A 25,488-nucleotide genomic window follows, 5' to 3' on the forward strand; every position below is an offset into this window, starting at 1 on the left:
ACTCTTTCCCTATCCAGGATTCCCAGGAAAAAACCCTTGCAAGCTAGGGCTGCTGCTAGGGGTGAATCTTCATCACACAATGGACCACTGAAGCCATGGTGGCTATGTTAGCATTAGATCTGTGTCAAATATCGCATGTCAATGAATCTGGTTTTAGACAATTAATTGAGGTCCTGTGTCCCCGCTAACAAATTCCATTTTTATCAGAACAGCAATTCCTCACCCATACCAGGACATTAAAAATATGAGATATGGTAAGAACTTACCTTTGTTATCTCTATTTCTACGAAGTCCATAGGGTTCCACAGGATACCTTGGGGTATAGGTGTGACGTCAGTCATCGGGCACCATAGAGTTAAGCTTTCAGCCTCCCAGGATGCACTAGGGTCCCCCTCCTATACCCCGCCCACGAGCCAAGGCACCTCAGTTAGTTACCAAGCCATAGGCCGGAGGAGAAGGAAGAGAGAGAAAGAAGATCTGGATACACACAAGAATCACACTCTCACCAGAGGGAGACGGAAAAACTGGTGACCAGAACAAAGCCCATCTGCAGCACAGGTGCGACAGGGCGGGAGTCCTGTGGAACCCTATGGACTTCGTCGAAATAGAGATAACAAAGGTAAGTTCTTACCATATCTCATATTTTCTACTTCAGGGTCCATAGGATATCCACAGGATACCTTGGCAATGTCCCAAAGCAGTATCCTTTAAGGGTGGGGATGCTCCTGTGCTGAAAGGAGAATCCGCCGCCCGAAGGAAGCATCCTGAGAGGCGAAGGTGTTAAACCTGTAATACCTCACGAAGGTATGGACAGAGGACCACGTAGCAGCCTTGCAGATCTGGACTGCAGAGGTACCACGTCGAGCTGCACACGAAGGACCCACAGACCTAGTGGAATGAGCCTTCAAAGAAGGAGGAACCGGCAGACCTTCATGAAGATAAGCTTCAGAAATAGCCATACGGATCCAGGCTGCCAAAGTTTGCTTTGAAGCAGGCCAACCCTTTTTACGGAAGCCATAGAGGACAAACAAGGCGTCCGACTTCCTAAACGAAGAAGTGCGGTCAACATAAGTCCTTAAGGCCCGCACAACATCCAAAGTGGCCTCACTCACTGAAAGGCCAGGTGAGTTAAAGGCCGGAACAACTATTTCCTCGTTAACATGAAACTGGGAAACAACTTTGGGAAGAAATTCAGGCCGAGTACGGAGCACTGCCCTGTTCCCATGAAAAATCAAGAAAGGGGGTCTACAAGAAAGAGCCCCTAAATCAGAAACACGTCTGGCCGAAGCTATGGCCAGAAGGAAAACAGTCTTAGCTGTTAGCCATTTAAGATCCACTGAGCCCAGTGGTTCAAACGGCGGTCCCTGGAGAGCCCTCAGGACCACAGCCAAATCCTAAGGCACCACAGGTGGAACAAAGGGCGGCTGAATGCGGAGAACACCTTGCATAAAGGTGCGCACATCCGGGATTGTAGCAATCCTACGGTGAAACCATACAGACAGGGCCGAAACCTGTACCTTCAAAGAAGCAAGGCGAAGCCCATGATCTAGTCCCGCTTGTAGGAAGGCGAGTATCCGAGACAGACGAAACTCCCACGGTGCATAACCTCTCGGTCGACACCACTGGAAGAACGTATGCCACACGCGATGGTATATCCTCACGGAAGACGGTTTCCGAGCTCGTAACATGGTATGCACTACAGAGCTGGAAAACCCCCTGGACCTCAACATGGCTGTCTCAACAGCCACGCCGTCAAAGACAGCCAAGTCAGATCCGGGTGAAGACAAGGACCCTGCGACAGAAGGTCCGGTCGTAGCAGCAACCGCAGAGGACTGTCCACGGACAGACCCTGAAGGTCTGAGAACCAGTGCCGTCTGGGCCACGCGGGAGCTATCAAGAGGAGCGTCCCTCCTTCCTGTTTGAATTTCTGGATTACCCGTGGAAGAAGGGAAACCGGAGGAAACAGGTAAGCGAACCGGAACGTCCACCGGACGGACAGAGCATCCACCAGAGACGCCTCTTCGTCTCTTGTGCGAGACCCGTACACCGGCAACTTGTTGTTGTGCCGGGACGCCATGAGGTCGATCTCTGGAAGTCCCCACTTGACCACCAGCAGTTGAAAAACGTCCGGGTGCAGGGACCATTCCCCCGGATGAACGTCCTGGCGACTGAGAAAGTCCGCCTCCCAATTTAGCACTCCCGGGATGAAGACAGCTGATATGGCCGGAAGATTGCGCTCCGCCCATACCAGGATCCGAGACACCTCTACGAGAGCCGCCCGACTTCGGGTTCCTCCTTGCTGGTTTATGTAGGCCACGGTGGTAGCGTTGTCCGACTGGACCTGCACTGGGCGACCCTGGAGAACCCGATGTGCCTGCTGGAGGGCATTGAAGACCGCACGGAGTTCCAAGATATTTATTGGAAGCTCTGCTTCTGTCGGAGTCCACCTGCCCTGGAACAAGTGTGGACCCGAAACTGCTCCCCAGCCCCGAAGACTGGCGTCCATTGTCAACAGGACCCAATTTGGTACCCAGAACGGACGTCCCTTGCTGAGATGGGTCATCTGCAACCACCAGGCAGGGGACAGGCGAACCTCCGGGGTGAGCACTATCGTCTGGGACTTTAGAGACTGAGGCAGCCCGTTCCACTTGGACAGGACCAGGTGCTGCAGAGGTCTGGAGTGAAACTGGGCATATTCCACCATATCGAACACCGATACCATGGAGCCCAGTAACCTCATCGCCGAGTGTAGAGACACCCGGCGGCTGTGCAGACAACTGCGCACCCTCGACTGTAAAGCAGAGATCTTTTCCCCCGTCACAAAGATCCTTTGAGTCCAATAAAGCTCCGAGGTGCAGAATCTGCCGAGACGGGATTAGAGTGGACTTCTGCCAGTTTATTAACCAGCCGTGCCGTTGCAGTAGCACAATGGTCAGGTCCAAGTGGCGCAGAAGGAGCTCCGGAGATCCTGCCACTAATAAAAGGTCGTCCAAGTACGGCAACATGCGGACTCCCTACAGCCGCAGAGAAGCCGCCATGACCGCCATCACCTTGGTGAACACACGCGGTGCTGTCGCCAGGCCAAAAGGCAACGCCCGAAACTGAAAGTGGTCACTGCGGATTGCAAACCTGAGGAACTGTTGATGGCGCAAAAGAATAGGGACATGCAGGTAAGCGTCCTGTATGTCCAATGACACCATGTAGTCCCCAGGTTCCAGCGTCAGAATGATGGACCGTAGGGTCTCCATCCGAAACTTCGGCACCCGCAAAGACTTGTTGAGAGCTTTGAGGTTGAGAATCGGACGATACGACCCATTGGGTTTCTGCACCAAAAAGAGATTGGAATAGAAACCCTGGGTCAGTCGGCGTGTTGCAGAGAGGGCTGTGTGCAGCGGGGGAGGCGCCGGCTGTGAGACAGGGAAGGCGCGCTCCCCTGGCATGCATTTAACCCCCAGGATGCCGCAGCGCTACCGCTCTGCTGCGGTCCGCTGTCCAAGGGGGGTAGTGGACGCGCAGGTTATATACCTGGCTCCACGCTGCAGCCAGTCCCCAGGGAGCCCCCAGCCTGGGGACTCTGGACCATGTAACAGCCGCCGCGGGACCCCACTGCTTACCTTGCTGTCCCCCTTGATTCCGGCCATGGTCCGGAACATCTGGGGTACCGGCGTTCTGGTACCGGCGGGGGTGTAGGGAAGACAGCATGGACGTCAGGACTGACTGTCCATGCTGTACATCCAGATGTGCAGCCACAGCTGCATGCAGAAAACTTCAGGGGCTCTTCTTAGCCCCCACTCCAACAGGTGCACCCGACTCCGACCGGGCACCAAACTAAACTGAGGTGCCTTGGCTCGGGGGCGGGGTATAGGAGGGGGACCCTAGTGCATCCTGGGAGGCTGAAAGCTTAACTCTATGGTGCCCGATGACTGACGTCACACCTATACCCCAAGGTATCCTGTGGATAGCCTATGGACCCTGAAGTAGAAAAGTTATTTTTGGCCTAAAAAATGCCACTGTCCACTTAACTACAGATATGTTTACAGTGGTACTGGTCAAAACTAAAGACTACATGAGTATGACAGTACACTGGGTGTATTGCCTTCAGCAGCAGCAGTATCTTTCACACAACAGGAGGGAAAAAAATGAATTTGGAGCCTTGTACAAACTAGATTTTCTAGCATCCCTCCCTCCATTGTGTACTGGGATAGAGTGTTTAGCACAGCTGGGAACCTAGAGAGCAATCAGCATAAGAGGCTACTTCCAATAAAATGTGGAAAAACTTGTTGATAAAAAATTAACTACAAATTGTAGGGAAGACCTTTGCCGCCAATTACAACAAAGTACAAAGACTTCTTTAATGGTGGATTACAGTGAGGATTATCTAATATTGTGTGCTATTAAGTGATGATGGTGATGATGATAATGATATCTTCCAACTATGACAATGATTAACGACTGTTAGGTACATTAAGCCTATTGGTAGCTTGGTTTCTGGGAGACAAAACAGACCAAGCATTTGAACCACAAAAACAAGAGATATGGTAAGAACTTACCTTTGTTATCTCTGTTTCTACGAAGTCCATAGGGTTCACAGGGTGACCTTGGGTATAGCTGGATCCTGGATCCTCGGGCACCACGGAGTTAAAGCTTTTAGCTGCTCCCAGGATGCACTTGGGTCCAACCTCCCCTATACCCCGCCCCCGAGCCACAGGCACCTCAGTTGGTAAGCAGCCCACGCCGGAGGAGGAGACAAAACAGAGAGAAGGAAGACTGGAACACACTCACAGAAATGGGAGACGGAAAACCGGTGACCAGTCACAGAGCCCATATGAAGCCAGGTGCGTCAGGGCGGGTGCCCTGTGGACCCTATGGACTTCGTAGAAACAGAGATAACAAAGGTAAGTTCTTACCATATCTCTTGTTTTCTACTTCAGGGTCCATAGGGGTCCACAGGGTGACCTTGGGGATGTCCCAAAGCAGTCCAACTAAGGGCGGGGACGCTCCTGTGCTGATAGGAGAACCCGGCGCCCAAAGGATGCATCCTGAGAGGCAAAGGTGTCAAACGCATCGAACCTCAAAAAGGTCTGAATGGAAGACCAGGTGGCCGCCTTACAGAGCTGAACAGCAGAGGCGCCACGGCTAGCAGCCCAAGAAGGGCCCACAGACCGAGTGGAATGAGCCTTAACAGAGGCTGGAACAGGTAAACCCTCCTGCATATAAGCCTCAATAATAACAGAACGAAGCCAACGGGCTAGAGTCTGTTTGTTGGCAGGCCAACCCCTCTTATGAAAACCAAAGAGGATAAACAAAGAATCCGACTTCCTCACAGAACTAGTCCGGTCCACATAAACCTGGAGTGCACGGACAACGTCTAAGGAAGTCTCCCCAGCCGAAAGATCAGGCGACTGAAAGGCTGGTACAACAATTTCCTGATTAATGTGGAACCTGGAAACCACCTTAGGCAGGAACTCAGGACGAGTGCGAAGCACCGCTCTGTCCTGATGAAAAATCAGAAAAGGGGGACGACAAGAAAGCGCCCCCAAATCTGAAACCCTCCTGGCAGAAGCAATTGCCAAGAGGAAAACAGTTTTAAAAGTTAGCCACTTGAGCTCCACTGACTCCAAGGGCTCAAAAGGCGGACCCTGTAAGGCCCGAAGAACCACCGCCAAATCCCACGGGGCCACAGGTGGCACAAAGGGAGGCTGGATTCTCAAAACTCCCTGGAAAAAGGTGTGTACATCCGGCATAGCAGCGATCCTGCGCTGGAACCACACCGACAGAGCAGACACGTGCACCTTCAGCGAAGAAAGACGTAATCCTAAGTCCAAACCCGACTGAAGGAAAGCCAGAATACGCGAAACCCGGAACACCTGGGGATCATAGTTTCTGGCCTCGCAGCACTGAAAGTAAGTGTGCCACACTCTGTGATAGATCCTCGCGGAAGCAGGCTTGCGCGCCCTCAGCATGGTGGTAATAACGGAGCTAGAAAAGCCCCGAGACCTCAGGACGACTGTCTCAAGAGCCACGCCGTCAAAGATAGTCGACCCAGATCCGGGTGAAGACAGGGCCCCTGAGTCAACAGGTCCCTCCGTTGAGGTAGGAGGTACGGAGCGTCAATGGACAGGCTCCGCAGATCGGACCACGGCCTTCTGGGCCACCAGGATCAGTGTGCCTCCGTCCTGTTTGAACTTGCGCAGGACCCGAGGCAGCAGAGATATCGGAGGGAACAAGTAAGCCAGATGAAACAGCCATTTCACCGACAGCGCGTCTATCAGACTTGCGCCTGCGTCCCTTGTCCTTGACCCGTACACAGGCAGCTTGTGATTGTGATGGGACGCCATCAGGTCCAGCTCTGGCAGCCCCCACTTGTCCACGAGTAGTTGGAATACCTCTGGATGAAGCGACCATTCCCCGGGATGCACGTCGTAACGGCTGAGGAAGTCTGCCTCCCAATTGAGGACTCCTGGCATGAAAACTGCCGAGAGAGCTGGAAGATAGCGCTCCGCCCAAGCCAGGACGCGGGACACCTCCGACATCGCAGCTCGACTGCGAGTCCCTCCCTGGTGATTGATATACGCCACCGTGGTGGCGTTGTCTGACTGCACCTGAACGGCCTTTCCGTGAAGAGCGGTGCCGGACAACTGCAGGGCTCTGTATACTGCCCGCAGTTCCAGGATGTTGATGGGAAGAATCGCTTCCTCCGCCGACCAACGACCCTGAAGTGACAAGCAGCCTGTCACCGCCCCCCAACCCCGGAGACTGGCATCTGTCGTGAGCAGAACCCATTCCGGGATCCAAAAGGGGCGCCCCTCTAGGAGATGAGCCGTCTGCAGCCACCAGGCTAGGGACAGACGCACCTCCGAGGACAACACCAGCATCTGAGAGCGGATCCTGTGTGGCAATCCGTTCCATTCCGAAAGAATCAGCCCCTGCAGGGGCCTGGAATGGAACTGGGCAAACTCCACCATGTCGAATGCCGACACCATGGACCCCAAAACTCTCATCGCTGAGTGCACCGACACTCTGCCACTGCTCAGACAACTGTGAATCCGCAGCTGTAAGGAGGAGACCTTCTCTGGAGTCAGAAAAATCCGTTGCTGACGAGAGTCCAGCAGGGCCCCCAAATGAACCATCCGCTGTGATAGGATGAGGGAGGACTTCTTCCAGTTGATCAACCAGCCGTGCGCCTGTAGACAAGCGACCGTCAGGTGGAGATGCTGGATCAGTACCTCCGGGGAGCTTGCCAGCAAGAGGAGGTCGTCTAGATATGGTAGCAACCGTAATCCCTGGCTCCGAAGATGAGCCGCCATGACCGCCATCACCTTGATAAATACCCTCGGTGCCGTGGAGAGACCAAAGGGTAGAGCCCTAAATTGGTAGTGGTTGTGGAGAATAGCAAACCGCAGAAACCGTTGGTGCGATGTTGCTATAGGCACATGGAGGTAGGCGTCCTGGATATCCAGGGAGACCATATAGTCCCCTGGTTCCATCGCCAGAATGATGGAACGCAAAGTTTCCATCCTGAATTTGGGAACCCTGAGAAACCTGTTCAGGGACTTCAAATTGAGGATGGGGCGATGAGAGCCATTGGGTTTCTGCACCAGAAACAGCGTAGAGTAATACCCAATCCCACGTTGAGACTGTGGTACGGGTATAATGACCCCCGCCGTCAGCAAGGCCTCTATGGCTTCCTGAACCTGCAAGGCCTTGGTTTTGTCCTGAGAAGGACTTGTGCAAAAAAAACTGGCCAGGCGGCCTGTGCCGAAAAGACAGGGCGTACCCCTGGGAGACCACTTCTCGCACCCAGGCATCCGTGGTGGTATTGTGCCAGCACTGGGCGAATTGAAGAAGTCGGCCTCCGACTCTGGGGTCCCCCAGAATGAGGCCTGTCCCATCACGCAGAAGGCTTATCTTCTTGCTTGGAAGAAGGGCGCCTAGCACTCCAGGCTTGCTTCTTTGGCTTTGAGGCGGTCTTGGGTGCGGACTGCCTCGGGAAGGACTGACCCTTTGCCTTGCCCTGAATCCGAAAGGAACGAAAGGCCGAGCTTCTGACCTTAGCAGGTGTAGTAGCTGAAGGGAGGAAGGCTGACTTGGATTTTGCCAGGGTATCTACTATTTTGTCCAGGTCCGGACCAAATAGTAATTCTCCATTAAAAGGTAAGGCCTCCAAGCCTTTCTTTGAATCTGCGTCTGCTCTACAAGACCGCAACCACAAGGATCTACGAGCAGACACTGCTGCCGCCGAAACCCTAGAGGTCAACAGGCTAGCATCCAACGATGCTTCTCCAATGTAGGAGGCGGCATCTCTCATCTGTCCTAACAACGCCCTCTGGACGTCTGGAGCTTCATCCGTAAGCGTGTACTCCAAGGCGTTGGCCCACCCCTCAATGGCCTTGGCCACCCAGGAGATGGCCATGGACGGCCGGGCTACAGCCCCTGAGAGAGAATAAATAGACTTTAGACAAGTCTCCACCTTCCTGTCCGTAGGATCCTTCAGCGAGGATATAGACGGCAATGGCAAAGTAGCACTCCTGATGAGGCGTGTTACATGGGAATCGACTGCAGGCGGAGTTTCCCATTTCTTACAATGCGCTTCCGGGAATGGATAATTGGACGCCAAGCGTTTCTGTGGCAGGAAACGCTTACTGGGTGTCTGCCAGGCCACCGCCATGTGATCAGTCAACTGATCAGACAAGGGGAACGCTGCAGAAGTAACCTTAGCTTTTCTAAAACTAGGATACCTTGACTTGGGAGCGGGTGCCTCATCCTCAATCAGAAGAATGGCCCGCACCGCCTTAACCAGAGCCCGCACATTGATGGAAGACTTAGTGTCTACCTTCTGGACTGAGGCATCTGAGGCTGAGTCATCCTGCACCTCACCATCATCCGAGGACCCCTCAGAATCCGAAAGATGTGCAGCCTGCACCATGACTGAGCGTTTAGACGCCCTGGAGAGCACGTCACTGCGCAACATCGACTGAAAAGCCGAAGATGCTGCCACCAAATCTTGGACAGTGTGGGAAAGCACATCCACCCAGGGTGGAGGAGCTGCCACAGGAGCCTGAAACGGCACCACAGCCTGCTGTGCCACAGGGGTGGACTGAATATACATTGGCAACCCCGCATAGGGACCAACAGGCTGAGACCCCGGGGGAGTCTGCAATAATTGTGGGACACCCGGGGAATGGGGGATGGCAGGCTGGGGCAACGCCCTAGTAGGGGCGGCAGTCAGGACCGACAGACGGTCCGCGATGGACACCAGCACCTGGGAAAACATCGCCCATGGTGGCTCCTGCGACATGGGAGGTTTAGACATACCAGGGAGCGCCTGACACCGTCCGCACAGGCCGTCCTGTGACAAATCCTCCCTATCCACTCCTGCAGAACAGCGCCTGCAGGAGAACAATACCGGAGCCCCGGAGTGCTCAATCTCCTCCTCAGACATGACTTAGGAAGAAAACGTGCACACTCACCAGTGTGCTGAACAACAGCCCACAATATGGTACTGTGTCCACACAACTGTATGTGACGGACCTCACAAATACGTGATTTATATAGGTGAGGTCTGTAGAAACACCCTTCCCCCACACACCTGTAGGGCTTGTAGGAGAAGGAAAGGGATAGGTATAGGCTGACAGTAAGTAGAAAAAAGACACAGACAGGCAGAACTAGCAAAAGTCACATACCATGCAGGAAGATATACTCACTGCACCTTTCCACTACAATCAACCTCCCAGATTCAGTGTCTGGGAGGGCTATAGTGCTGTGTACGCTGTCCTTGTCGGGGGAGAGGTACACAGGGGGACCGGTCCGCGTGCTCCCTGAGAGTATCTGCGCTGCCACTGGAGAAAATGGCTGCTGGAGACCTCAGAGGAGGAGTGGCCGAGTAGCTGCAGCTCAGCGACGCCAGACTACGTGCTGAAAGGCGCGCTGAGCTGAGGAGCCGCTAGACAGGGAAGGCTTCCTCCCCTGGCTAGCATATTAACCCCCGGGTTGCCGGCATCCCGCTTGCCACATAATTTACCCTGGTGGTCTAGTGGTCTGGCGGGGTATGCCTCCTAGACCGGGGGCATGGGACTGCATTTACAAGGAACCCGCGCACCGCCGCTAGTCAGCGGTGCGCGGCTTACCTTAATCTCCCCGGCGTCTTCCGGCAGCAGTCCCGGGGGAAGCCAGAGTCCGGCTAGTACAGACTCTGGCTTCCCCCGCCGCGATCCCCAGTTCAGTGCTGGCGTCGCGGCGCCAGCAGGAGTGGCAGTGTGGGCGTCTGTACAGACAGCCAATCGCTGCCGCTCTGCAGAAAAAAACTATAGTAAAAAAAAAATTTAACTAAGTTAAAATAAAAAGCTTTAGGGGGCTGCTCCTGCAGCCCCCCCCCCCCCGCAAGGTGACCCGACTCCGGCCGGGCACCATTTTAAACTGAGGTGCCTGTGGCTCGGGGGCGGGGTATAGGGGAGGTTGGACCCAAGTGCATCCTGGGAGCAGCTAAAAGCTTTAACTCCGTGGTGCCCGAGGATCCAGCTATACCCCAAGGTCACCCTGTGGACCCCTATGGACCCTGAAGTAGAAAGTGGCAATCCCTGTTGCTGAAGTGCTTGGTTTGTTAAACTGTGCATATACTTTTAATATACAACATAAGGGTGGGTGAGAGGGCCCAAGGACAATTCCATCGAGCACCAGTTTTCATTATGGACGTTGCCAAGATTGTGTGTTTCAATGGCATGTTTCTGAACTTTACGGAGGCATTCATATTATTTTTGTATCTTACAAGGCCATCCATCACCAGCTTCTTATCCAGGAGAATAGGTGCCATTTCTTGCAGCTTATCCACAGATATAGTGATATCATCAAATCATATAATCAGCTTCTAGTAGGCTGTTACTCTGCCTTGACTCTCTTGTATTGTCCTGAGGCCTGTGATTTGCTGTTTGATTCAGTTTCCATTCTAAGAATTTCTTTTTTCAATAATTTTTTCCACATCTCCGATTTACTTTTCTTTATAGTTATTAGTACTGTTAGTCAATCAATTAATGCTTTATCTCGCTTCCACCAAATATTCCACCTCCATTTACCTGTGCTGGCCTCTGATCTAGTTCTTGATTAGTGAAAACATTCCATAGGATCTCAGTTTATTAAACTGCCATCCTGTCACTATGTTTCATAGATGTGCTATATTCTTTTAAACTGGCGCGTGCTTGTGCTGCTGCTCTGCCGCTTAGTTTAGCCAGTCAGCTTGCTCAAGCCTTTGGCCAATATTGGTGAAAACAATATTGTGACCTGCGAGGTGGTCACAATTGACTGGGAATGACTGCAAATCAATGTTATTGATGTTGGAATACTGTAGGAACAAAAACAGGTCTAAGTTACATGATTTTAGCTATGTTTATAATTTATTTTAAAAAATCCAACAAAAAACATATGATGGTTTAACCAAAACCTAAACATGATGAAGATTTGGTAACAAAACATAGGGTTCCGTGCACGTCTCTAGTAGGAATAAGGACATTGGAGAGATTACATACAGTCATAGTTGTCTTGATCTTTAGCAGACGTGATGATTGCAGTGTATGGGTCCTGGCAGGTACACTACACCTTTCATCTGTATTTTGTAATGCAGCCGATCCTCATATTAGGGAAACAATTCTCTGTAATTTTTCACCTCAGCCACTAGTCAGCACACAATCTTGATACGAAATAACACCCCATTTTCTACCCAACATAAGGTTCTTACAAAGTAAAAATATATCAACATTTATCTGTGACCTTGGCATCTGTATACCAGTAAGTGCCATACACATATCCAGCCCCATTCTATTGAAAAAAATATATCAGCAACCCTCAAAGTTGAACTAGTGCTTGATTGTGGCGGAAAAACTGAAACACAGTTACGGAACCAAAGCTGGATAAGTCTAAGACTGGGAAAACGTCAGCCCCATCTAAAGCACCAGGAAACTTTCTACTCACACTACAACTTGCATAACACCAGGTTTGGTGCAGTCCAGCGGTTCACAACCTCAACCCTCAAGTTTTCTGAACAGGTCATGTCTTCAGGATTTTCATCTGTGGAACCAGTGAGATAACTACTGACCCAGCCAAATAGCTTAACTTTAGTATGCTTACTAAAAATCTGCAAAACATGACCTGTTGGTGGTACTTGAGGTCTGGAATTGGTATAGCCAAATACTTTATACCAAACGGATCCCCACAGGATGACCTCCAGGATATATCATTTATATAAACTCTTCGCTTTAGGATGCAGTGATGACCCTCATCTCCTCTCCTGGTCAGATCATGTGCCTACCTCAGTAGATTTGAAGTTTATGGGAGCCTGGTCTTCGAGCCTGAGCCGGAGGCAGAATAACTTATTATTCAAATTGTACTTACCTCCAGATCGGACAAGACAGCTCTGATTTCTTATAGAAGACATTCCAAACGCACCAATCCAGTTGACTTTTATCATGCAAATTTAAAAGGACACTAGAGTCACTAGAGGGAATTTCAATTGTTTTTAGGGCACCGAAAGAGATATGCAATTGCTGCTCTGATTGGTTGCGAGTTCCGCGTTCGTCCAGATTTCTGCTTATACCGGTCCCCGAGATGGAGAGCAGAAATCCAACAGGTTGTTTGGGCCCACTACACAGTACTTTAGATGGATTTAGCCACTTTACGCGGCTAAACCTGATGAATTTAGGCGTGACAAGTGTGATAACTGCGGCACTCATGCACGATTGGAGCAACAATTGAATAGCTCAGTTGATTGTCCATTACTAACGGGCACCCAAAAAGTATTTGAATGCCACCCTAACAGTCCTAGTTCTGAAATGGACTACAAAAGACCTTAAAAGGCAAACCTTATAGTTAAAAAAAACGATCAAACTACAGTACTGTTGACTTCAAAAGCAATGCTTTTGTAATATTTTCCACCATAAAACATAGGGCCAGATTCAATTAGCCGCAAAAAGCCGCGGTTTGGCAAAAAGTTTACACTTGTGCAAACTTTTCACCAAAAATGCACATCTTGGTATCCTATTAGCCCTAGATTTTAGCACATGCTAATTTTGCGCAGCTAAAAGCGGCGAATAGTTTTCACCATCTCAGAGCAAAATGTGCAAAACCCCTATTTTGGGCTAAATATGTAGGAACTTGGTTCAGTACCCTTTGGACACCCCCCCATATTGACTAATAAGGCAAAAATATTCTTTTAATTAACTGAATTCCCCCTAACAATGAGATCTCATTTTCGGGGTCAAAATGTGAAAAGTGTTGAAAAATGGGTTTAAAGTAGTGTGGAAGGTAATTTGAGGGGGAGCTACATGCATGGGGACAAGTGTTTTTGGAGATTGCAGGTGGTGTATTTTTTTTACAACTTTTTTTCAAAAGTACCCTAAAATGACACAAAAAGATAGTTGCACCCATTTTTATGTACCAGTTATTAAACTGCAGCATTTATTTTGCCCCAAAAAACTTCTATCATTTTTCCACTATTAAAGAAAAATGCATATAATAGCCATTTGACACAATTTAAAAACCCCGAACACCTGCAATGGACCTATTCGGGTGAAGGGTATGAAAAGCTCACACATGTGAAACTTAACGTTTTTGCTCCCAAAATCTAAAAAATCTAAAAAAACAAAATCTGAGCACTGCAGACATCAGTTTTGTTAATACTATTTTTTTTAACTCGTGTCGATAAGATTTGTAACTCTTTATATTACAGTTGCTTAACTCCAAAACGACGCATCCATTTTCAAATGATTCATTCTTAAATTAAAGGTATTGCGGTTTCTGTTTATACTGTACAATGTAAAATTAAATACAAACTTCGTTAAAAATGTACTAAATTGGAAAAATGGTAATTGGTGGAAATATTCTTGTTCCCTTTTTCTTATTGTCAATCTTTTATATATTATACAGGTGATGTTTTTGATATTTATTGAACTGGATTAGCCAGTGACTATACACTTTCCATAAATTACTAAAGAAGAAAATCAGAACAAAATGCTAAATGGTATCTAAACCAGGGGTAGGCAACATTTGGTACTCCAGCTGCAGTGGAACTACACATTCTAGCATGCCCTGCCACCGTTTTAGTATGCCATAAAAGTGTTGCAATGCATGCTGGGATGTGTAATTCCACATTGCCTACTACTTTTCTAAATTACAGCAGTTTCTGGACCTTCTTGTTATAAATAAAGCTAGCGACACATTTCTCTTTTCGGCCAGTTCCGCATTTTTAATGCAAATGGCTACAAATTCATGCAACAAAAAAAGTAAAAAAAAAACCACGACAAATATCAGATAAAATGGATGAGAACGGTTTATCAATTTTTTGTCAAAATGTTTGCATGTGAAGCAGGCAATAAATTCTACATTTTCAGAAAATTTTATATTACAATATTTACATTTTTCATGCAAAAAGATTTCTCCCACCCCCCTCGGTCTGTTCTTAAAAAATATTTTTTTTTATTTTCTAAATATACTTTATCCCATACACTAGTTTATAGTGTTGTGTTCAAGTTTTTATTTTTTACGATTTTAAAATATTTTCTCAATGAAAATGATTTTTTTGTGTACATAGGTTTAAGCATTCGAACTTAGTGTTTTTTATTTTTTTATTTATTCAATGGTTACGTAGAAAATATACGGAAAGTAATAAAACCGTGTGTTAATATATATATGTATATATACACAAGATGACAAAAATAATAATAAAAAAATTCATAAATGAATAAAAATTACACTGGTCTCCTTGACAACATTGCAAAGAATATGTACATATAGATGAGGTAAGATAGGAAAATAAATGGAGGGAAATTATATATTAAATATTCTTCATTTCAGATCCATAAAATATTAAATTTGAAATATATATATTTGCATTTGTACAACACATTCGCGGTTGTTAAAACCTGTTTGCCATTGTAAGGAACTGAAAGTTTCCTCTATCAAAGCCTTACATACATTCCCTTTCACACGTCCATTTAATATATTAATGCTTGTTGCGTATTTGTAATAATATATGGCAATATTACAATTTCAGTAAAATGTGATAATGCCAAGACTCTGAAATAACATTTCCTATTAAATATTTGAGTTAATGGGATCATTTATAAGGGTTGGCCACCTACAGATCGCTTTCACTTACTGCCTTGCATGTCCCACATTCTGCAATATACCCAGGGATACGGGAGCGTATAGCAAATCGGGGGTTTGTCACGGGACAAGGAAAATAAACAACTGTGATATAAGTATATGGCTGAAAAGCACAGAAGGATACTGATAATTACTTAGCGAAAGGAGGATATATGTGTATGCCATAAAATTTAAAAGTGATCTGATGGTGGATAACTTCCGAATTCACCATTTCACATACAACACCCCAGCAGCAAGACCAGCCATTGTGTATCAATTATCTGCATGTGAATGGTATGGACAGTAACAGCGGCAGTGCTTTAAGTAACTTGCGTATGTTTCTATAGAAACACAAAGCAGGACCCTTCCTCCTCTCAAATATACCCCCCTCCCCCCCAACTCTACTGCAGTGCCGAAATGTTAATAAAAGTCCAATGTGCTAAGCTTCCACAGTCTGATTATTGTCACCACGGCGGCGGTCTACGGTGGCTGTTTCCTGGGGACAACAATACGCCGAAGTCACGCCTCTTGTCGGGTACAGCGCAGGTCTGAAAGACGCGTGCGCTGTACCAGATGCACCTCCCGACTCCCACGGGACTTCCCCATTCTCCCCTCTCTCAGGACATCACAACAATACCTGCAGTATCCCATGGTAACGCAGATGTAACATATCTAGGATTATCAGTAACGTAACAAAACAAAAAACAAACAGACATATATGAATTTCAAAGTGCATGACATGACAGGGGTGAAATAAATAATTAAGCTGCCTGAGTGTGATGCTCACATGATCCCTGCCACAAATATACAGAAATATATATATACATATGCACACAGCCCTATATATATATTTTTATACGGATATATATATATATATATATATATATATATATTTATATTTTTATATATATATATATATATATATATATATATATATATATATAAATAAAATATATATAAAATATATATATATATAAAATATATATATATATATATATATATATTGATGCACTTTTTTGGCATCCACACAAATATACACACACACACCCACATGCAGAATATGAACACGGCATCCCAATACAGAGATTGCGTGTGCGCACAGAAATGTTTTATATACATACTCGCCCGAGTGCGCACATATCGGTCAGTAACATACACTTGTACACGTATGCCCATGTGCCTGGCTTCTCGTACATTGTTAAGAACGTGCATAAATATATAATCGTTTGTACAAATGAATCTATGTACATGTGCCTGTGTGTGTGACAATATCATAGCTTAGTAGATATACCACACACACCGCAGTTCAGCTTGCAGCAAGTCATTAAGAGTTACGAGTGATAGCGAAAACATATACATCAGCTTCTGCATATACACGAGTAAATCACGCGCACATAAATATATACATTCACACGTACATGCAGCCAAATATCTGGATATATACAACATGCACATACATGAGTATTTACATTCACACGCACGCTCCCATGTACTGTGACGAGAGTTGCGACCAGGCAGTAGGTGGGGAGCGGGCTCGGGATTAGGGGTGGGGTGAGGGGGAGCAGGTTTAATTGGTCAGTCCCCTCTTCTGTAAACAATCGAGATCCTGGTTCTGCTTCATCTCCTTCATCCTGTGGGAGAGATGGGCGGGAGACAGGGTGAGAGGCAGGATTAGGCTACGTACAGCAGGTATTGTGTCACACTGTCTATCCGGGCTGATTACAGGACTTCTACCACGTCCTGCGACTTCTGCCCATCATCATTTTACTACAATGTTACAACATACTGAACGGGTTGGTTATAGCACAGGTTCTCAAACTCGGTCCTCAGGACCCCAAACAGTGCATGTTTTCCAGGTCTCCTCACAGAATCACAAGTGAGATATTAGCTCCACCTGTGGATCTTTTAAAATGTGCCAGTGAGTAATGACTACACCGGTGCACCTGCTGGGTGACCTACAAAACGTGACCTGTGTGGGGTCCTGAGGACCGAGTTTGAGAACCACTGGGTTATAGGACGCTGGCGCTCGGGATCCCGACAGGGTTACGATACCGATATTGCCGGTCAGTATCCTAACCCTCACTTCCCGCTGCCTAAACCTAACCCTCCCCCCCCCCCTTAGTGCCTATCCCTAATCCTCCCCCTTATGCCTAACCCCAGTAGTTACTGCTACGATGCCCGCAACAGGATTCTGGAAGGTGTCGGGATTATAACTACATCCCTACTGAACACTAATAAAAAACATTTAAGAAAAAGATTTAGATATTTTTATATTATTTATTAAAAAATGTATTAATTATATATAATGATTATTATTCATTGGCTAGAAAAGTGGATTAAGCTGCAAAGGAACAATACTTTAGCTACAATTTGCCAGCCTCTTTTTTTTCTATAGTATATCCCCAGAATGAGGCCTCCCCACAATAAGAACAGGCCGAGGGCCATTCCCTATGTACTTTCAGACGCAGAGTAATCTGCAGACACAATCTGAAAGCCACTTGTCATGTAGAGCCTGCCTGGAGCCCCGGGACGGGAAAAACCTGTGCTGTCCAGATTACCTGTGGTGGCAACGTCGCAGGAAACGCATGATCTTGCGGGCAGCCTGGTCCTGCTTCTTGGTCAGAAAGGACCCCCTAGGAGACATAAGAAACAGCGCAGTGTTATGGGACAGGGGTGCTTGAGCTGCGAGAGTCAGACAGAAATGGGGTGCAGTGAGTTTATGGGTTCAGCACGATTTTCAGGGTGAGACTACAACTCCCATCAACCACTAGCCAAGGCCACGTTTTTGGCAAATGCCTCCAGTCTGAGAGAGAAGCCTGGAAGCTGCACCCTAGAAGCTGATGCCTGCTATCAGGCCATGCACTGGGGAGGGGGGATTATTTTAGACAAAAAACACACTTAGCAGGCGCTGATTAGAAATGTGAGCCTGTGTAAGCTCAAACCCGTGACCAACCTAGTTGGACACCCCAAAATATATATTTATTTATGTTAAGACAACTCAATATTATAATTATCTGATGATGAATTCACAAAAATACTGCATAAAAGGCACGAACATAGGTGGTTTCATGAACGGAGAATTAGAATGTGTAGATGTATCTAGGATTATTGTCAGTTTCTATATCGAGGCTTGTTGTAAATGCATAAAGGTATTTATAGGTGCACTTCATGCAAATTAGGAAGTCAGCTTAGTTGGTTGGGGTAGTGGTAGAGTAACTACTTCGGATGTTCAGGTACCGGGGTTCGTATCCCGTTGATGAAACGTATCGATTTTTGTTGGTTTTTTACACATCTAACACTCAATAGAAATGATACGTTTTGATAATCAGACTCTGCATAGATACGCTGGTTGGGATATTTAGGTACCGGGGTTCAGATCCTCTTGATGTATCTTATATGTTTTTGGTCATTATTATATATTATCTTTAATTTACGAGAATGGATATCTACTCTTATTTTATATATATATATATATATACACACATACATATATATATATATATATATATATAGTTATATGTATTTGTTTGTGATTTTGAGGTGGAGATCAAGACGCTATATAATTGTATTCATGCATATATTTAAACTCTGTTTGTATGCAACACTATTTCAACCTGATTACTTAATATACACCTGTCCTGACAGGTGTAAAACATTAATGATGTGGACAGGTATAGAAGCAGCTAACCAGGCTCAGTATAACATGCTCTTTGTTAAAGCCTCTAATAAGGAAGCGAAACGCGTCAACGAACTTGCTGCTGCCACTGGATTACCATTTTGGATTGACCGCTAACATCAAAATACCTTCTTCTCTATCCGTTATCAGCTGGAGATCCGCGGACTGGAGGGACTACTCACCCGTGTCTTTGCTACTTGGGGCTGTAATAAGCTTTGCCCGTAGAATCGCCTGTTACTTCGGAAGTGCGGCTGCAGCATCACAGCTTTCCAAGGCGACGCTCTTTACTACAGGTCTGGAGACCAGGGAGCGGACTTTGTTTTCTCCTTACGGATGATGGGGTGAGGTCCCCGGGCGGACAATTTATACGCGTGCATAAACCTATTCATCACGGATAGTCTAGAGGAGGATTTCTTAGGTCACGCACTACACAGGAGCTATAGCCAAGTAGTTTGCTATTATTAAATCTGCTGCTAACAATAGGAGATGAATCTATAGGAAGTTTTGTTTTAATGTTATTGCTGCTATTGTTACATTTTTTTATATATATTATAAACTGATTTACTAACTAAATTGATTGGCGTCTTGATCGTTCATTCTACCATATCCAATAGAAATAGTGATACTTAATATAACTCTTTTTGTTTTTGTTGGGATTATTTTGGAGGCACGGCTGATAAAGTTATCCCAGTGAAATGTGGAACGGTTAGATCGTGTGCAGGAACAGGGCGCCTCTCCACTGTCTGGTCAGTGGCACATAATGGGATCAGTATGAAATACCGCCGGCCCTGTGGCCGACAGTTCGAATCTCGTCAGCGCCTGGCCGACAAAAGCAGAGATCCCGGCAGCGGAAACCCGACAGCGCTGGAAATCCCAATCGTTGATAGGTAAGTATCTACTAACCTAGCCCCTTAACCCTCCTTAGGGGTGCCTAGCCCTATAGTCCCCCCCTGTGGCTAACCCTAATCCACCCCCTAGTTGCCTAACCCTAACCCCCCCTTCCCCACAGCCTAAACCTAAGTCCCCCCGGGGGGGGGTGCCTAACCCTAAGTCCCCCCCCGGGGGTGCCTAACCCTAACCCTCCCTCCCCCTAGCCTAACCCTAACACTCCCAGGGGGGTGCCTAACCCTAAGTCCCCCCCGTGTGCCCTAAACCTAACCCTCCCCCACCGCGGCTGTCCACCGCGGCGCCCAGCATCCCTTCGATGGGGATGCCGGGCGCCGGTCTCCCGGCGTCGGGTAAATGAAAGCCGTCTAGATATAGACGCCGGTCATTTATCCCACGCCGGGATAAAGCAATCGGGAAGCCGGCTGTCGGGATTAAGACAGTCGGTTTTCCGATTGCATCCCCACATAATCACTGCCTGCATCAGCAAACAATTTACTAAGAGCTTAAAGAGTACTCACTGCATCACTCACCAATTGTCCCTATTTTTGGCGGGTCAGTCCTGGTTTCCGGGCATCCAAAGGAGTCTTGCTTAAAACAAAGTGGGCAGGATTTCGACCAAAAGTGTCCGCTTCTTGAATGATCAGGGCGGGGGGGGGGGGGGGTTATGTTGACCTGATTTTTATACTGTATAGTGCAGTATTATAGTGTGGGCTTCACCTAAACGACAGCCTACCAATTAGCTCAGAACTAGCCATATCACAGAGGCTGCGCTTTAAAGTCTGCTTTATGTGTTGGACTGAGAATGAGGCAGCAGTATAAAGGCCATTTGCTCACCTGATACGATGCTGCAGACTGGGGCCCCCGCGAGCCCCCTCCCTATAGCTTCGGTAACACTGCTGAATCAGCACCGCTGCCCGGCGACTCTGCTGGAAGCGCTTCTGCTCGTAGTAGCTACGGAACTTGGACTGAATCAAGATGGCCGCCTGCGTCATCTTCTTGTACAGGGCATACTGGGTAAAGAAAAGCAAAGTCATTAAACCGTAACAGGACGCAGGTAACGGGGATGTCATGCTCCAGTTCAGTCCCTACCCATCAAGTGAAGAGCCATTAAGTCTCCCGCTAACTACGCCATCATCACATCCATACTCAGAATATCAGTCAGCTGTGGTTTATTACACAGCCCGGAGATGCTAAACGTTAGAGAAATACCTTTGGCTAAAAGGAGCACATACAGTAAGTGCAGGGATATCCCCATCTGGGAAATGACATACAAGCAATGCTTTTTATACAGAATATCCAGCAATCTCAGATTTCTTACCTTCATAGGCCCGAATTCAAATCGATGCGCTGATGAATAGCTGCGGGAGAGAGCTCCCGGACCGATTCCATACACTGCGCTGTTTGCCAGATAGAGAACTGGTTAAGTCAGAGAATGCCGGTTCTTGCGACGTTACCTGGGTGTTTAGTTGCCAGAACCGGTATTTTCCGACTAAATTGCCGGCCGCGCAACTGTCAGCGCTGTGCTAAGCCGGCAAACAGCTGCGCTCCCGGCACTTTTGTCATATTTCTCCTCGCATCCCCAGGAAGGTGCTAGAAGAAATACTTTAGCCGGCGCCAAACAGCGCAGTGAATGGTATAGCTGTGAGAGCTCGCTCCCGGGATATTCAACATCGCTTTGAATTGAATTCCGGCCCATAGCTATTTCAGACTTACAACACGTACAGCTTGTTTACAGCCATTTCCAGAATATCCAATTACATCAGCCTTATTCCTGCACAACTATTCACATGCACTTATTATATTCAGCTACTACAGCCGTGTTACCTGCAGCTCATCTACAGCCACTGCTGAAATATTCAGCTACTACAGCCTTGTTACCTGCAGCTCATCTACAGCCACTGCTGGAATATTCAGCTACTACAGCCTTGTTACCTGCAGCTCGTCTACAGCCACTGCTGGTATATTCAGCTACTACAACCTTGTTACCTGCAGCTCATCTACAGCCACTGCTGGTATATTCAGCTACTACAACCTTGTTACCTGCAGCTCATCTACAGCCACTGCTGGTATATTCAGCTACTACAGCCTTGTTACCTGCAGCTCGTCTACAGCCACTGCTGGTATATTCAGCTACTACAACCTTGTTACTGGCAGCTCATCTACAGCCACTGCTGGTATATTCAGCTACTACAACCTTGTTACCTGCAGCTCATCTACAGCCACTGCTGGTATATTCAGCTACTACAGCCTTGTTACCTGCAGCTCGTCTACAGCCACTGCTGGAATATTCAACTACTACAGCCTTGTTACCTGCAGCTCGTCTACAGCCACTGCTGGTATATTCAGCTACTACAGCCTTGTTACCTGCAGCTCGTCTACAGGCACTGCTGGAATATTCAACTACTACATCCTTGTTACCTGCAGCTCGTCTACAGTCACTGCTGGTATATTCAGCTACTATAGCCTTGTTACCTGCAGCTCGTCTACAGCCACTGCTGGTATATTCAGCTACTACAGCCTGGTTACCTGCAGCTCGTCTACAGCCACTGCTGCAATATTCAGCTACTACAGCCTTGTTACCTGCATCTCGTCTACAGCCACTGCTGGTATATTCAGCTACTACAGCCTTGTTACCTGCATCTCGTCTACAGCCACTGCTGGAATATTCAGCTACTACAGCCTTGTTACCTGCAGCTCGTCTACAGCCACTGCTGGTATATTCAGCTACTACAGCCTTGTTACCTGCAGCTCGTCTACAGCCACTGCTGCAATATTCAGCTACTACAGCCTTGTTACCTGCAGCTCGTCTACAGACACAGCTGGAATATTCAGCTACTACAGCCTTGTTACCTGCAGCTCGTCTACAGCCACTGCTGGTATATTCAGCTACTACAGCCTTGTTACCTGCAGCTCATCTACAGCCACTGCTGCAATATTCAGCTACTACAGCCTTGTTACCTGCATCTCGTCTACAGCAACTGCTGCAATATTCAGCTACTACAGCCTTGTTACCTGCAGCTCGTCTACAGCCACAGCTGGTATATTCAGCTACTACAGCCTTGTTACCTGCAGCTCGTCTACAGCCACTGCTGGAATATTCAACTACTACAGCCTTGTTACCTGCAGCTCGTCTACAGCCACTGCTGGTATATTCAGCTACTACAGCCTTGTCACCTGCAGCTCGTCTACAGCCACTGCTGCAATATTCAGCTACTACAGCCTTGTTACCTGCAGCTCGTCTACAGCCACTGCTGGAATATTCAGCTACTACAGCCTTGTTACCTGCAGCTCGTCTACAGCCACTGCTGGTATATTCAGCTACTACAGCCTTGTTACCTGCAGCTCATCTACAGCCACTGCTGGTATATTCAGCTACTACAGCCTTGTTACCTGCAGCTCATCTACAGTCACTGCTGGTATATTCAGCTACTACAGCCCTGTTACCTGCAGCTCGTCTACAGCCACTGCTGGTATATTCAGCTACTACAGCCCTGTTACCTGCAGCTCGTCTACAGCCACTGCTGGAATATTCAGCTACTACAGCCTTGTTACCTGCAGCTCAGCTACAGCCACTGCTGGAATATTCAACTACTACAGCCTTGTTACCTGCAGCTCGTCTACAGCCACTGCTGGTATATTCAGCTACTACAGCCTTGTTACCTGCAGCTCGTCTACAGCCACTGCTGCAATATTCAGCTACTACAGCCTTGTTACCTGCAGCTCGTCTACAGCCACTGCTGGTATATTCAGCTACTACAGCCTTGTTACCTGCAGCTCGTCTACAGACACAGCTGGAATATTCAGCTACTACAGCCTTGTTACCTGCAGCTCGTCTACAGCCACTGCTGGTATATTCAGCTACTACAGCCTTGTTACCTGCAGCTCGTCAACAGCCACTGCTGCTATATTCAGCTACTACAGCCTTGTTACCTGCAGCTCGTCAACAGCCACTGCTGGAATATTCAGCTACTACAGCCTTGTTACCTGCATCTCGTCTACAGCCACTGCAGGTATATTCAACTACTACAGCCTTGTTACCTGCAGCTCGTCTACAGCCACTGCTGGTATATTCAGCTACTACAGCCTTGTTACCTGCAGCTCGTCTACAGACACAGCTGGAATATTCAGCTACTACAGCCTTGTTACCTGCAGCTCGTCTACAGACGCTGCTGCAATATTCAGCTACTACAGCCTTGTTACCTGCAGCTCGTCTACAGCCACAGCTGGTATATTCAACTACTACAGCCTTGTTACCTGCAACTCGTCTACAGCCACTGCGGGTATATTCAGCTACTACAGCCTTGTTACCTGCAGCTCGTCTACTGCCACAGCTGGTATATTCAGCTACTACAGCCTTGTTACCTGCAGCTCGTCTACAGACACAGCTGGTATATTCAGCTACTACAGCCTTGTTACCTGCAGCTCGTCTACAGCCACTGCTGGTATATTCAGCTACTACAGCCTTGTTACCTGCAGCTCGTCTACAGCCACTGCTGGAATATTCAGCTACTACAGCCTTGTTACCTGCATCTCGTCTACAGCCACTGCTGGTATATTCAACTACTACAGCCTTGTTACCTGCAGCTCGTCTACAGCCACTGCTGGTATATTCAGCTACTACAGCCTTGTTACCTGCAGCTCGTCTACAGACACAGCTGGAATATTCAGCTACTACAGCCTTGTTACCTGCAGCTCGTCTACAGACACTGCTGCAATATTCAGCTACTACAGCCTTGTTACCTGCAGCTCGTCTACAGCCACAGCTGGTATATTCAACTACTACAGCCTTGTTACCTGCAACTCGTCTACAGCCACTGCGGGTATATTCAGCTACTACAGCCTTGTTACCTGCAGCTCATCTACTGCCACAGCTGGTATATTCAGCTACTACAGCCTTGTTACCTGCAGCTCGTCTACAGACACAGCTGGTATATTCAGCTACTACAGCCTTGTTACCTGCAGCTCGTCTACAGCCACTGCTGGTATATTCAGCTACTACAGCCTTGTTACCTGCAGCTCGTCTACAGCCACTGCTGGAATATTCAGCTACTACAGCCTTGTTACCTGCATCTCGTCTACAGCCACTGCTGGTATATTCAACTACTACAGCCTTGTTACCTGCATCTCGTCTACAGCCACAGCTGGAATATTCAGCTACTACAGCCTTCTTACCTGCAGCTCATCTACAGCCACTGCTGGTATATTCAGCTACTACAGCCTTGTTACCTGCAGCTCGTCTACAGCCACTGCTGGTATATTCAGCTACTACAGCCTTGTTACCTGCAGCTCGTCTACAGCCACTGCTGGAATATTCAGCTACTACAGCCTTGTTACCTGCATCTCGTCTACAGCCACTGCTGGAATATTCAGCTACTACAACCTTGTTACCTGCAGCTCATCTACAGCCACTGCTGGAATATTCAGCTACTACAGCCTTGTTACCTGCACCTCGTCTACAGCCACTGCTGGTTAATTCAGCTACTACAGCCTTGTTACCTGCGGCTCGTCTACAGCCACTGCTGGAATATTCAGCTACTACAGCCTTGTTACCTGCATCTCGTCTACAGCCACTGCAGGAATATTCAGTTACTACAACCTTGTTACCTGCAGCTCAGCTACAGCCACTGCTGGTATATTCAGCTACTACAGCCTTGTTAACTGCAGCTCGTCTACAGCCACAGCTGGAATATTCAGCTACTACAACCTTGTTACCTGCAGCTCGTCTACAGCCACTGCTGGTATATTCAGCTACTACAGCCTTGTTACCTGCAGCTCATCTACAGCCACTGCTGGCA

At 47.7% G+C, this 25,488-nt stretch overlaps 1 protein-coding gene across 3 annotated transcripts in view; it reads right to left on the minus strand.

Annotated features, from left to right (window-relative positions):
• Positions 1 to 16,600: 16,600 nt before the first annotated feature.
• CAMTA2 (calmodulin binding transcription activator 2) overlaps positions 16,601 to 25,488 on the minus strand; it is a 205,152-nt gene continuing 196,264 nt past the window's right edge. For all 3 annotated transcript variants that reach the window (XM_088462966.1, XM_088462964.1, XM_088462965.1), the window contains 3 exons: positions 20,528 to 20,703; positions 17,688 to 17,762; positions 16,601 to 16,760 (listed from right to left, as the gene is read on the minus strand). In XM_088462966.1, coding sequence (XP_088319092.1) covers positions 16,697 to 16,760; positions 17,688 to 17,762; positions 20,528 to 20,703 — 315 coding nt within the window. In that variant the 3' untranslated portion in view covers positions 16,601 to 16,696. The remainder of the gene's footprint in view (positions 16,761 to 17,687; positions 17,763 to 20,527; positions 20,704 to 25,488) is intronic.

Source organism: Taudactylus pleione, unplaced genomic scaffold (assembly GCF_031769625.1).
Source record: "Taudactylus pleione unplaced genomic scaffold, aTauple2 ptg001299l, whole genome shotgun sequence".
Taxonomy (NCBI): Eukaryota; Metazoa; Chordata; class Amphibia; order Anura; family Myobatrachidae; genus Taudactylus; species Taudactylus pleione.